At 35.9% G+C, this 13,502-nt stretch overlaps 1 protein-coding gene across 4 annotated transcripts in view; it reads left to right on the top strand.

The window, feature by feature from the left end:
- FRY (FRY microtubule binding protein) overlaps window positions 1–13,502 on the top strand; it is a 189,255-nt gene that overhangs the window by 158,826 nt on the left and 16,927 nt on the right. For all 4 annotated transcript variants that reach the window (XM_056485463.1, XM_056485469.1, XM_056485455.1 and 1 more), the window contains exons 51-55: window positions 417–587; window positions 5,543–5,743; window positions 6,153–6,314; window positions 9,636–9,799; window positions 10,607–10,796. In XM_056485463.1, the coding sequence (XP_056341438.1) occupies window positions 417–587; window positions 5,543–5,743; window positions 6,153–6,314; window positions 9,636–9,799; window positions 10,607–10,796 (888 nt within the window). The remainder of the gene's footprint in view (window positions 1–416; window positions 588–5,542; window positions 5,744–6,152; window positions 6,315–9,635; window positions 9,800–10,606; window positions 10,797–13,502) is intronic.

The raw sequence follows: 13,502 nt of genomic DNA on the forward strand, positions 1-13,502 counted from the left end.
AAAAATTATAGCTTGTTGTGTTTTCCAATCTTGACATATTTTTTAACAACTTGTTAATTGGAGGGTTTTTTTAAATGAACTTAGTATATCATCCCCTTGACAGTATTTTCTCTGCTAAGTTCTCTGAATTTTGTTCCTATATATGTATACAAACATCCAGGCAACATCAATCTGCAGCCATTAGGCAGTAGCTGTAATATTCTTGGATGTGTTCCCACAGTATGAAGTTGTTTCTTTGTACGAGTTTAATCTGAAGGCACCTGTCCAACATAAATAATAAAGAGTGTTCTAAAAATACTCAGTGAAGGAATTAGGTGTGTACTGGAAATACAGTCTTCTGAATAACCAATTGCAGCTTTTAGGAAGAAACAAGCAGAGGGAACAGTTTGTAACAAAAGAAATCCTTTGAACTGTAGGTGATTTTTTCTTCCTGTGGTGATTTGGATCTGATTGAGCACCAGACGAGCTTGGTCTCTTCAGAAGACGGAACAAGGGAGCAGGAGAACATGGATGATTCAAACAGTGAACAACAGTTCAGAGTCTTTAGGGACTTTGATTTCCTAGATGTTGAGCTGGAAGATGGGGAGGTACAGTATATTTTCTCTGAAACAGCTTTTTATATTAAAACACTTTTATACTCCTTCTGCTAAACACTTCTCTTCTTGTAACATAAAACTTTAACTGTGTAACTACAAAAGTACTTTTAAGTTCAGATTATTTATGATCTTTACTTAGTGTTTATTTCAGTAGTGTAACAGTAAAAAGACTACCACACCCTTCCTTTCTGAATCTACTTTAGGAAACACTACAAAACTGGTAGTGGAAAATAAAGCCTCTGCTCTAGTACCTTTTTGGTGAATTTACTTTTAAGTAAATACAGTTTATAAAGATCTAAATTGTTAAGAAAATATAGATACTTGCTAATTAAAAACGTATAAAATGAAATTGTTCCAAAACTGTTGGTTCATAAGGAACCCTCTGAAACATTAATTCAGGCCTTCAGGCTGCTGTTATTCTTGCAACTGTCGATGAAATCACTTGGAGATGTACCTTCCTCTCTGCTGAGGTGTCTGTGATTTCATCATTTCGTGCAGGAGCTGCACAAAATCCTGAGCACCCAGATCAAGTCTTGACAGGTGGAGCCTGTCAGCACACCTTGAGCTGAAACTGCTGAAGGGAAAAATTTGAAGAACTGATAAATTTTTGGGGGCTACACCCTTTAACCTTGCTAATATCAAACTTTGGGTATTTATTTCTGTTTGATCAGGAAAGATTAAAAATTAATATCTATTGCCAAACAAGTCTAACAATTTTGTTGCTGTTTAAAGGTTCAGAAATTGTTAGCTCTTTTAAAGGACTTAAGACTCAGATGTTCAGCAAACCTAGTTTAATAACTTATTATATTCTGGACTTGTTTTTAACATATATTTTCTCAGTTATCACTCTTAGCCCTGAGAAGAACATTTGTACAAGAAGAAATATTAATTTTTCTACCTATTTTTATTACAGTAGTAAAATAATTTTATTGTAAACAGAACACTCATGTACATCTGAATTTTTTTTCCAATTAAGAGAAAGGATGAAGGAATGGGGGAAAAAGATGTCCCAAAGTCCTTATTTTACCAAGTCAGGAATTTCTATATCAAAATTAGTAATCTTGGCTCACAGCTGCCCATGACTTTGCTAATGAAAAAAAAAAAAATTAAAAAAAAAAAAATAGCCCTGAAAGGGTAGTTGGCAGCAATGGTTGGAAATACATTAGACCAATATTGAAGGAGCTTCAAGGTTCCAAACAAAGATGAATGATAAAACAATAATGCGAGATTGTTTAGCAAAAATATACTGGCTGCAGTAATTCCTGTGTCTTAAATACTTTCAAGATACTACAAGGATGTAGAACTGCAATTTTAACTGAAGATCACTTGATAATTTTTTGTCCACTGAAATTCAAGAATTTCTTTCTCTTCACCAGTTAAAACCATATAGAGAGTATATATAATTCTGCAGAACAATTCATTTTAAAATAAATTTACTTTCATGAGCTGTGACTCTGCAATGAATTTTTGTATACATGTGGTCATCTTCAAGACTGAGGCTTAAATTAGTTGGTATCATACTAGTCTTGAGTTGGTCATTAAACTGATACCAAGCTTCTCTAGTTTTATATGAAGTAAAATTTAAAATGTTGAGTTTCACTTAGTGGTTTTTAAATTGCCCTGGATTGCCTTCCAAAGTTTAGTTCAGACTTGACTTACTACTGTTTTAAAAATAAATTCAGACCTGGTGGAAAAGGCTCCTTCTCTAATGTCTGAGTTGAAACTGTAACATTTACATCATATCTGAGTGCGATATATTCATAAAAATGAAAAAACAGTTTAGTAAACTTATACTAGCAGAAGCAACATCAGTCCTAAAAAGTGCATATGATTTTAACAGGCCAGTGATGCTGGATCAACCCCAGACACAGGGTATACTTGTTTGAAATTTCCTAAAGATGTGAAAGCAAGAAATAGTTATTTTCAGATTTGAAAGGTAGAATTGCAGTTTCTGTGATAATATTTGTTAAAATTGTAGGCAAATGTTTGTCTATGATGTCTTTAATGCAGTGATTTTACATAGATTCTTTCTATTTGTTTTTCTATCTGTTATATCTGCTACCAGGAACTTCAGGTAAGAATGCCACTTGAACTCAGATGTGCCAGCATTTGTTATGCCTTCTTGCAAATTTATATTGTAGAATAACATCATAGTTTTGCTGTTGCCTCCCCCTTCAGTGTGTGTGTGTGTGTGTGCTTGCATTTCTGACAGGTGCTTCATTTTTTTATCTTGTATTTAAAATATTTTTGAGGTATTTTTCAAAAATTCTGCTTCATTTTAAGTTTGTTTTTTGACAAGTTCAACAGTCTTCACAAATTTAAAAAAATCTTAATTCTAGTATCAGTGTTTTTCAAACTGAGCCCTCTCTCCTTGTGGTATCTTTGTGCATGGTTAATGTGTAGAAACTTCATTATTTATAGAGTTTGGACCATTTGTTTGTAGGGGAAAATTATATATAATTTCTACCTTTTCTGCTGTGTTATATTGATTCCTGTTAACATCTTGCTAATGCTAATGTCTGAGACCTCTAAAGACAGTTTACATTATTGCTATCAGACTGAATTTAATTGAATAAATAAATTAATTTCTACAGCCTAATTTAATACAGCTGTATGGTCCTACCAACTTTGCTGGACTCATTTACCCTGTGAGGAAAGCTGAAAAGACATATCAGTCATTGCTGGTTTGGGATCTCAGTTTTAAGCTTCTTGATGTATAGAGAGAACTGAAATGATAGAGATTTTAATGAATTGTACAAACAATTCAGAAATCAGCAAGCACAGAACTTTGCATATCTGTTTCTGATGGTTTGTACATCAGTTTTTATGCAAACACAACCCCCAGAAATCTTTGTCTCCAAGTGCCTGTGCTGTAGGAGATACATCCCTATGGAAACAGTACCTTACTATGTAGTTCCACAATACTTCTGCCTATGCCCTGCAATGGTTGAATGTTTCCATTAACTTTGCATATTTTGTCAACACAGTAAGGATGAAAACTTGTGTAAAAGAGGTTTTGCATGATTCTTACTGCCTCTGTGGAGGAGCTTTACTGCTCTCCCCCACGTGGGATTACCTTCCCTTGGCTCTCCTTTCCCCTGGGCTGTTGTAAAGTTTGAAGTAGCTGCAAGGGCACATCTGCTCCTTTACCAGAGGGTGGTGACTGTAGGAAGCTCTGTGTGGTACCTGCCCACCAGACATGCTTATGACATGACTGCTTTCCTCTGAATTCATCACTGGTGACTTTTCAGGTGGGAGATGGCTTTGCTCCTGCTGTAGGTAAAATTGAACAGCCTCTCAAATACATTTTTGCTCTTTCATCTTAACTATGAAAGAAAAATTGCTAAATAGACTACAAAAACAACAACTCCATCTTCATAGACATGCTGACCTCCTGTTTAAACTTGATATGGTTCTGGGTGCCCCTGTAGCAAATTTATGCTAATCCAAATGCTATGGGTATTTGAGTTACAGCATTTCATCTCTTTTACCCTTTTCCCTCACTTTTAATTCACTATCCCTTCTAACTGCATGCCCTGGAAGTGTCCCTTTTATTTTTCTTTTGCTGGCTTTCTTCTTTAAGGCTTGCAGAATAAAACTGCAACAGGAAATATTCCCACAGACATGGGCTGCTAAATTTACTGATGGCTTTACTAGGCATCATGAGGATAAAGGTGTGATGGCAGTCATTTTTGCTTGCTTGTTTATTTATGTCATTTTGTCATTTGTTAGTTCAGTAATTGATGTGTTTGTGGAGGATGTCTCATTGCTGCATGTGTCCTCCAGCCTTTGAGGGGGAGGATGGACAACAAAAGAATTTGTTAAAATAAATAGCTTGGAACTGAACAGTCATTTTTATGATTTAAAGAGGCCTGACTTCTTAAGTCAGATGTGTTCTGTTTTCTTCCCACACAAAACTTTCATATGATACCAGTCCCAGGATGAAAACACAGGGTTGGTTCTTCCAATAATGTGCCAGGCTTCATAAAAATTTCATCTTCTTTTTCTCTTCATCTTAGTGCATTCCTTAGTTTTAAAAGTTCTTGTGAGTTTCAAGGGTTGTCTTTTTCCTTAAAAGTATTTTTTTCTATTTTCATCATATTTGTTCATGAAACGGTGAACAATCAGGGAAAAGGCATACAGTCCACTGGAAAATACATAAAGTAAATAAATGGAAAAAGGGTGGAAAGCTAATTGTCATTTTTATACGTGAAAGAAATAAAGTGATCTTTTTATCAGTTCACCAGCCGAACAAACAGTTACACAATTTGCTTAATGCACTCAACTTTATGTAACTGAGTGTGGGGTTGGAACTGAAAGTCTGATAAATATAAAATGTTTGGTCCATTTGGCTGTATCCTTTGTATAATGTGAGATCACGGGCAATGCTTATCAGGCTATTCCCAAAATACAGTTTCAAATAATTTAAGTAGATTCAAAAATAATCAATATGGGCCTAGAATAAGTTTAAAAGGTATGCTGCTTAAGGTGATACATTTTTTGTGTAGGGTTTTGTTCAAATCTACTCACCATTATGGTTATGTACATAAAACAAAGAATCTAAAATCTTTAACGTAAGTTTTGCAGTTGAACCATTGGTATGAACTGTGCTTCTAATACTTCTAAACATCATGAAAAAATACTTTAAAATTGCTTTCAGACTTTTCCTTTGCATTTCCCTGGTATCAAGGAGTGTGTATATGTGGACTTACAAAAACAAATCCTTAAATCAGCAAATGCATGAAAAATATCTAATACTGAAAAGACTGATTGTTTATTTAACTGCCACTTCCATGCTTCTGCTCTTATCTCCAGGTGAACAAGCAAGATAATGCTTATATCAAGTTTTTACTTTATTTTTACATAAAAAATATTTCTGGAGCTAACTTAGTGTTAGCATATGATTAGTTTTATCTCAAGCAGGCTGACCCTCTGCCTGATTTCAGGGTGAGAGCATGGACAACTTCAACTGGGGGGTGCGTAGACGGTCCCTGGACAGCCTGGACAAGTGTGACATGCAGCTGATGGAGGAGAACCAGCTCTCAGGGAGCACACCCAGCCTGAACAAAATGAACCACGAGGACTCAGATGAGTCATCAGAGGAGGAGGACCTGACCACCAGCCAAATCTTGGAGAACTCAGATCTAGTAAGTTGCAAATGTGAAATTTAGGAAAGGATAGGGTGGTGAGTTTAAATAAGCTGGGCTTTTAGTTTCCTCTGCCCAGGTGCAATCTAATGAGCTGAAATTGGTGGGTGCATTTTCCCTTATTTGCAAAGGTAAACAGGAATTTTAATGCAAAGTTTGAAACACAGGAATCATCAGTCTGTTATTTGCCTTTTTTTACTGTGGGACAATTTTTGACAATTAGCCAATGATAAATCTTTCTCATGTATTTGATGTTTAAAGAAATAAGAGCAAGACTCCAGGTTGGCAGACAGTGTCAGATCTTCATTGTTCACTTCTGGGATTCTTTTAAAAAATTCTTTATGACAGAAATAATGAAATATACAGCTGTATACTCAGTTCTTTTGCGCTTTTATTATCTTTTAAACAGATTATAAATCTTTCCCCATCTGAGGATGCAAATCATATTGACTCACTTTCTACATCATGTGACACAACTTCAGCAGATCCTCATCATTTCAACATGGGAACATCCAGCTTTGATGTGTCTTTGCCTGGTATGAATAATCTCCAGGTATCTGAAGGACCCAAGGTGAATACATTTTTTTCTTTCTTTTCCAACTGGACTGTATTTTGTGTAACACTGTTACAATTTTTTTTTGCTTGCACTTTCATAAAGGGTTTGATTTGTGAAATCAAGTACATTCTGGCTTCCTCTGTCTAATGGCATAGTACAATACATTCATGCACTACTGCACTTTCATACCATTTCCTTTCTTAAGTATGTTGCACTACATATGCACCAAAATACTACAAGCTTGTCAGAAGACAAGTTCATGAACTGGCTACAAGTTACAACTCCAAGGCAATATTCTTTTGTTCTTCATGCTGAATTAAAGAACGATATGCCAGCTCATGTGGTGGGTGGATGCATGTATTCTCTGAAATATTTTCCTGTGTGGGGACCTATTGTACAGTTGTGTGCCCTGGATTCAGTGCTTGCCTTTTGGCAGACACGCAGAAATTTTAAATTCATGACCACAATATTAAACCATCCTGGGGGTGGGGAGGCAGGATTTGCAAGGATACAACAGCCATGTTCAGCAAAGAGCATTTCAGAGAACTGTGTCAGAAGATGAAGACAGAGCAAGGTTGGTAAATCATTATCAATATGGGGATGGTTTCTTTAATTTTCTGTTCGACAGTGCTTGATCATGAGAGGTGAGGTGAACCTACTCCTTTGAGTGTCTTCCCAGAAATATAATCTAGTTTTCAGGGTGTGTGTGAATTAGTGGCCTGATGATACTGTTGACTTCTGTCAGTAAAGCTTCTCTATCAAGTCTAAATTGTGAGACTTCTGTAGAAAGAACAGTGTATGAGGCTGGGGCAGAGGAAGAATATATCTTCTGTAATTGTTGACTTTCCTTCTTGCCCTTGCCCCCTCTAAATGCAGCCACACAAAAGATTGATACTGCTAGCACTGCATGTTTCAGAAGTAATGGAAACTTCTACTGAAGAGGTCATAGAAAAGGAGGTTGGAATTGTGCTGAATATTGAACAAATTGTTTGTGTCAGAAACTGCTACAGTAGGGAGAAAGGACAGGAGGAGAGAAGTGTTTGTAAGGATAGGAAAGAAGGGGAACCTCTCCAAACAGTGGCTGTGGAGAAGGTAAACTCATTATCATTTGTCAAAACAACTGCTGGTAGTCAAGTAACCACATAACAACCATAAACAGCAGAAGCTGGCAGGATTTCAGTTCAGGAAGCAGCCGTCAGAACAGACACGTTTGCAGGTGGTAGCTGCAGCTGATCTCATGCATCCAGCTGCAGAAGCTGTTGATGTGTACATGAAGAACTGAAAATCACAGCTTAGGAGTTCAGTGTATGTTTGGGGGTTTGGAATCAAAAATGAAAAGCTTTGGAATAAGTAAGTAAGTGAAGAATGTAAAATCAGAGCAGTTTCTTGTGGAATTGACAGGCAAATTCAGCTAGTCTTGGTACAGGTTTGATATTGGTGTAAAATATAGCCCACATTACAACTGTTACAAAGATGATTGAATTGGTAAGCACAGAATTGGGGGTGGGGTTTTTGCCTCAAAGGTATTTTCTTCTAGTGTACATACTTCTGTATATTTACTCAAAATAATTTGGAGTCAATGTAAAGAAGTTATCTAGTTTTTAGTCAGAAAAACTTGAAACTTTAACCTAAATCATTTTTACTTAATTTCATAACAGAAAACCTGCGCTCTTTACTGTTTCTCTTTTTGTCTGAATTCTTCTTTTCAGAGAGCTGATGAGATGTCATTAATGCAAAGTTTTTTTACTTCTTTATTGATTTACAAAATATTTGGTTGTTGCATTATAAGCAAAATCAAAAATTAGTTCGACCTTTAAATAGATACAGCAATTGAGAGAAACAGAGTGATTATGTAGCCTCTTCCTAGATGTTTCAATGCCAAAATCCAGATATTATTGTTAACAGCACTAAATTAGTTAATCTTATTTTCTGTCAAAGATGTGGAATAATTCCATGAAGATTACAAAAATTTAGATGGTGCTATAATATGTATTTTCAAGTTACCTAAATTCACTAAGGTCCTCCATGAATATTCAAAGTTCACTTTTCTATTTTGCTTTTGGGGCATCATATTAGACTGCAGTGGGTGGGAGGTGTTTGCTTCCTCTTCCTTCCTCCCTTGCTCTATCCCATCAAAATGTGTTTTCCTCCTACAAACTCTGTCATTGCAGTGAAGAAACTGCAGTGGTTTTTTCAAGCTAATATTTGAAAGTGGTTACTACAAATTACTTCTTAATAAGCATGAAATATTTGAATATATGAATAAGCATGAAGCATTTACACTTTTTACCAGGTGCTTTGGTTCCTGTTATTATAATTCAGCCATATAGCTTGCATTTCTCTTTTCAAGATGGTTTGGCCCCTGATTCATTTCATTCACTCCAAACTCAGGAATATTCCTATGTCTTTTGTTTAGAAAACAAAGCAAACCAAAAGATTATTCTACTTAATTTCTGATCCTGTTCCCTCTTTTACAAGTCTTGTTTAATTTTTACAAATACAAATTGCCATAATTAATCTGTAGGATCCAAGCAGACTTGATAAACTGCAGAGGGCCACTTTCTTCATTTAATTCCACTTGCCATGGATTTCCCTCCCTATTAATTCCCAACACATGTATGTACATGCACATATGTGCACAAAGGTTTGAGCAACCCACTGCAGTCATCCCTACAGGAACTGCTCTGGCTGCCATCAATGAGGCAGACAAAAGCCAAAAGATTAAAGCTGAAACAAAACTTGTTCAGACTAAAAATGCGAGAGAAATTGGAATGTTTCAAACAGAAATCATGAGCTTTAAGTGCTGATAGATGAAAAAGGAGGAAAATTAAGCATAATCCTTTTAATGACTTATTAGAATGCTTGGATTCCTCTTGAATGTAAATGACATGTTAAAAATTAATTCCCAGTTCTAAATATGCATATAGTCTTCCAGACAGTGATCATTTTCAGGATATTATGAGTGGCTTTGGTACAGTCTTGAACATTGTAAAGTGTTAAGAGACAAGGACGGACTGACAGTAACAGGAACCCTATTGTTCTTCCTGAAAAATTACTTCCTGGCTATGTTGACACATGCATTGGAATCTGAAATTCTTTCCTGGACAAGTTGAAAAAAATGCCTTAAAAATAGTATTTATCCAAGGCAGAAAGTTGAGCAAATGCAGTATTTTTGAAGAAGTGTAAGTTGATTCATGTAATTTATAACCCGTGGCTTTATATCTGTGCAGTTTGACATGTTGTCAGGTGAGTTTTTTCATTAAATGCTTTCTATTTATTAGAGGAATTAACTTACTAATTTGCTGGTTTCTAAGACATCATCATTCACTCCCCTAGGCTGAAGCTGCACCTGAAGAACAAGATATAGCAGTCCATGAGGATGACCTTTCAGGGTCTACAAATGAACTGCCTGGAGCATTTGAATGCAGTGATAGCCTTAGTCTGGATATGACAGAAACTGAAGAGAAAGCTGACAGGCTGGAACAGTTTGCTCTTGCTAGGTACTTTGATGCACTATTATTCACACAAGTTCTTTTACAATGTACAACAAAATGATAACAAGGTGGTAGTTAATGGAATGGAGCAATGAGAAGACAATGCCCTAATTACCTGCATAATTATCATACAACTGGGAAAAAAAAGCAAAAGAAAACCAGGAAAAATAAGTTACAATATTTACTTACTTCTGTGCAGCTAGGCATTATGTATATAATATGCTTAGTTAAAATAAAAAGAAGGATTTTTAATGATTTGCAGTAATGGAGATATTACTTAGGTACCTGTTCAGATCAGATGTGTGTTCATCCTTCTGATTCCTCATGAAACAAAGTCTCAGTATTGTTAAAAATCCCAGCTATATGCTCTTAAGGCTGCTTGTGAGTATGGTGGACCCCAGTATATGTTATAAAGATGCTTTAAGATTTTTTTACATGCCATCAGGAGCTCTTCCAGATTATGGATGCTGAATTAGGCTGCAGTTAGCCTGGGGAGGGAGAGATAGAGAGCTTTTTTCTCCTGTGAAGTTTCAACCTTCTTCTGTGAAATGATGGTACAAGAAAACAATTCAAGTGTTCTGGGATGGAGGAAGACAGATGATAATGGCCTGAAGATAGGGAGTCTGATTTGGAGATTTTTCTTATTGCAGCCAACATCTTGTCAACCTTCAAAAGTAATCTGAAAAGTCATGAACATTTTTAGGAAGGTGCTGTAATTGGTCCTGTGATTTTATCTCTCTGTTACAGCATATTTTATCTGCCACCCTCTCGGTATTCTCCTTTCATCACCTTTTTTTCTGTTTTCTCCTTCAGTTTTGGAGATGTTGATCGAAATGCCTCCCCTCCTCCCTCACCCTTTTTTTCCGCCATCCTTGCTGCATTTCAGCCAGCAGCATGTGATGATGCAGAAGAAGCCTGGCGTAGTCATATCAACCAGCTCATGTGTGACTCTGATGGCTCCTGTGCAGTTTATACATTTCATGTGTTCTCTTCCCTGTTTAAGGTGAGAAAATAAGAGAAAATAAGTTTAAGATTCAAAATCATGATTTCTGTTGTGTGGCAATTAGTATTTCTTGATAGCAGCCCCAGTAATGAACTAATAGATATATAACCCTTGTAATTTTGCATACTGCAGGATTGCTGTACTACATTTTCATGCAGCACTGTCTTCTGTGACCAGTTTTGTCATGAAAATACTATGTATCTCATACTTGCAGGTTTGGAGGTCATGTTGCAAAATACAGATCCACTTTAAAGAGTGTTTCCTTCAGTACTTTACAGACTGCAGAAACAGTAACTGCAAGAGACAAGGAAATAACCTTTTTAATCTTAAACTCTTGTTAATTTGTTCTTTTTTCACAAACTCTTGAAATCTGAGCATCTTCATGTAAATTAATTTAATTATTTCAGTATAATTAAATGGTTTGTACCTACTCATCTGAATAGAAATACCCAGCTGCCACCATGTAACATAAATCCCAGAGACTGAATCTGAAGACTAGAAATACATTTCTCTTTTCTAAAACTGTATGCATTCAAAGATAAGAATCTTGCAGAAAGATAAGAAAAGAGTCCAATGTACACGTTGTTCTAAGGAATGATTGTCTGGTTTTACCTATAATTAGTTTTAAAGCCTTTTTTAATTGTTTCTCCTGCAGCTGCAGGATGTTTAGCATGCTCCAGCAGTGAAAGCAGTAGCCAGGTAACTTAAGTACCTATGATCTCAGAGTACACAATGTTTTATTAGCAAGGGGTACCCTGTTAATAAATACACAGTTTCAGGATCTTTTTATATGTTTAAAACTAACTTGATATTAAAGAAGCATCTATATTAAGAATCTGTTCATGTTTCCTCTGTGCTCCACTGGAGCTGTATGTCTTATCTACCTGCACATTGTCCTCCTTTAAACATTATGCCACTGTAAATATTGGTGTCTTATAGCATTCTTTTGAACACTCATAAATAACCATTTGGAAGAAAAAAAAGTGCAGTGCTGACTTGAGTGTTAATCCTGTGTTTATTCATTATGTCAGCTTTTCTGTCTTAACCTCAGTGCCAGAGGTTAATAGGCATATCTGTTTAGAGGCTTATTTGTCCTTGATTGTCCTCTTTGAAGAGGTGAAAAGCAACTGGTGTCACACTTCTGAAGACTAAATAAATAATACTGTGTAAGGAAAGACCTAAACATTACTTGTAAAGAACCTGTTTAACTCCAAATCCTACTATGCACACACTTCATTTGCTGTTGTGCTTGCCCTGCATTCAGAAGATACCCTACTCATTTTCTTCAGTTGATACTGGAGGAGAAAAAAGCTTTAATAATATCAACAAGTCACAATTTTTAGCTGGAGTCACTGCCATATTTTTAGTTTATAAAAATAACTTTGTTCTTATTTTTAGTGTTAAAACATTGGAGTATTATTTTCCTTTATTTTTTTCATAAGATCCCAGCTTGTCTGGATTTGTATTTTGTTTGCACTATTAAACTTTACTACTCATCTGCCAACTTTGACTTTTGACCCTCATTAACAGGAAATTTCAGAAACAAGTCTTGTATTTGCTAAGCTTGCAATGCAAAGTACTGCCAAAATACTTGACTGTGAAACAAAATCCTTTTTTGGAGGAGCTTGTCAACTAAATACTTGGTGAAGTGAAAGAAGAGCATTTTCCAGGGCACCTACATTTCAGTCCTGTATCAAGTTAATGGTATCTTGGATGTTTGCCCACAACATACTAAACTTGTTTAAAATTCCTGAAATTATTGAAGCACTTTTCCTGTAAATGAGTCAGAGATCTCTGGATTGTCTTTACTGCTGTCTGTTTGTATTCCCTCAAATTTAATGTCTTTCAGAAGATCAGACAGCTGCAAGACAAGTAGATTTTAGATCTAGCAAGTACCTTAAACAATCAAGCCCTTTTGTTATGTTAAGTCTTCTTTCCAGGAGAGGAAGCATGAGGTTAAGAAGAAAACTTTCTGAGAATATTTTTTTATTATTTACAAGGACACAAAGCACAGTGAATATATATGCAGGTATATATTTATTCATAATATGCTGACAGCTGGCATTACTGTTCACAGTAATCCCATTTCATTCAAGGTCTGCATTCAGACCTTGCTTGATAGATTTCAGCCCCTGTAGTCTGCACCTAGAAGGACATAGCTGAGATGATAATTCATTATAGAACTGTTAGTCCTAATAATCACAAAATAAATATATTTACTGAAGTATTATACATAGATAGCAAAATATAGTCTCTTACTGTTTCACACTTAATAATTTAAAACACTCTTCAAGGCCATTGTCAGCTGTAGATTGATTGTTGCTTTTGTGAATATCTGAAAAGGAAAGGAGTAGAGAAAGAATATCTGTTACTTTTTCTGTAATCTGTCTCCTTCACTGCCTCAGATTTACAAACTCAGTTGATGTTCCCCAGGAGGGCATTGCAGCAACCAAACAGGTTACCCAAAGCCTTGAGAAGCCTTGGAGATTTTAAGACTTAACTAGTAAAAAGCAAGTCTGACACAATCTGGGGTCAGCAATAGTCCCTGGAGCTGAAGGTTGCATCAGATGTTCTCCAGAGGTCCTTTTCAAAGACTGTCTCTTGGATTCTCTTTCATAATCTGTTATTTTAAATTTCCTTCCACTTCTTTGTTCTCAGCTAGGTCTTTTCTGTTGTTTAAGATCAAATCTAGATCTCTTTGCTTTG

This window comes from Oenanthe melanoleuca, chromosome 1 (genome assembly GCF_029582105.1).
Source record: "Oenanthe melanoleuca isolate GR-GAL-2019-014 chromosome 1, OMel1.0, whole genome shotgun sequence".
Taxonomy (NCBI): Eukaryota; Metazoa; Chordata; class Aves; order Passeriformes; family Muscicapidae; genus Oenanthe; species Oenanthe melanoleuca.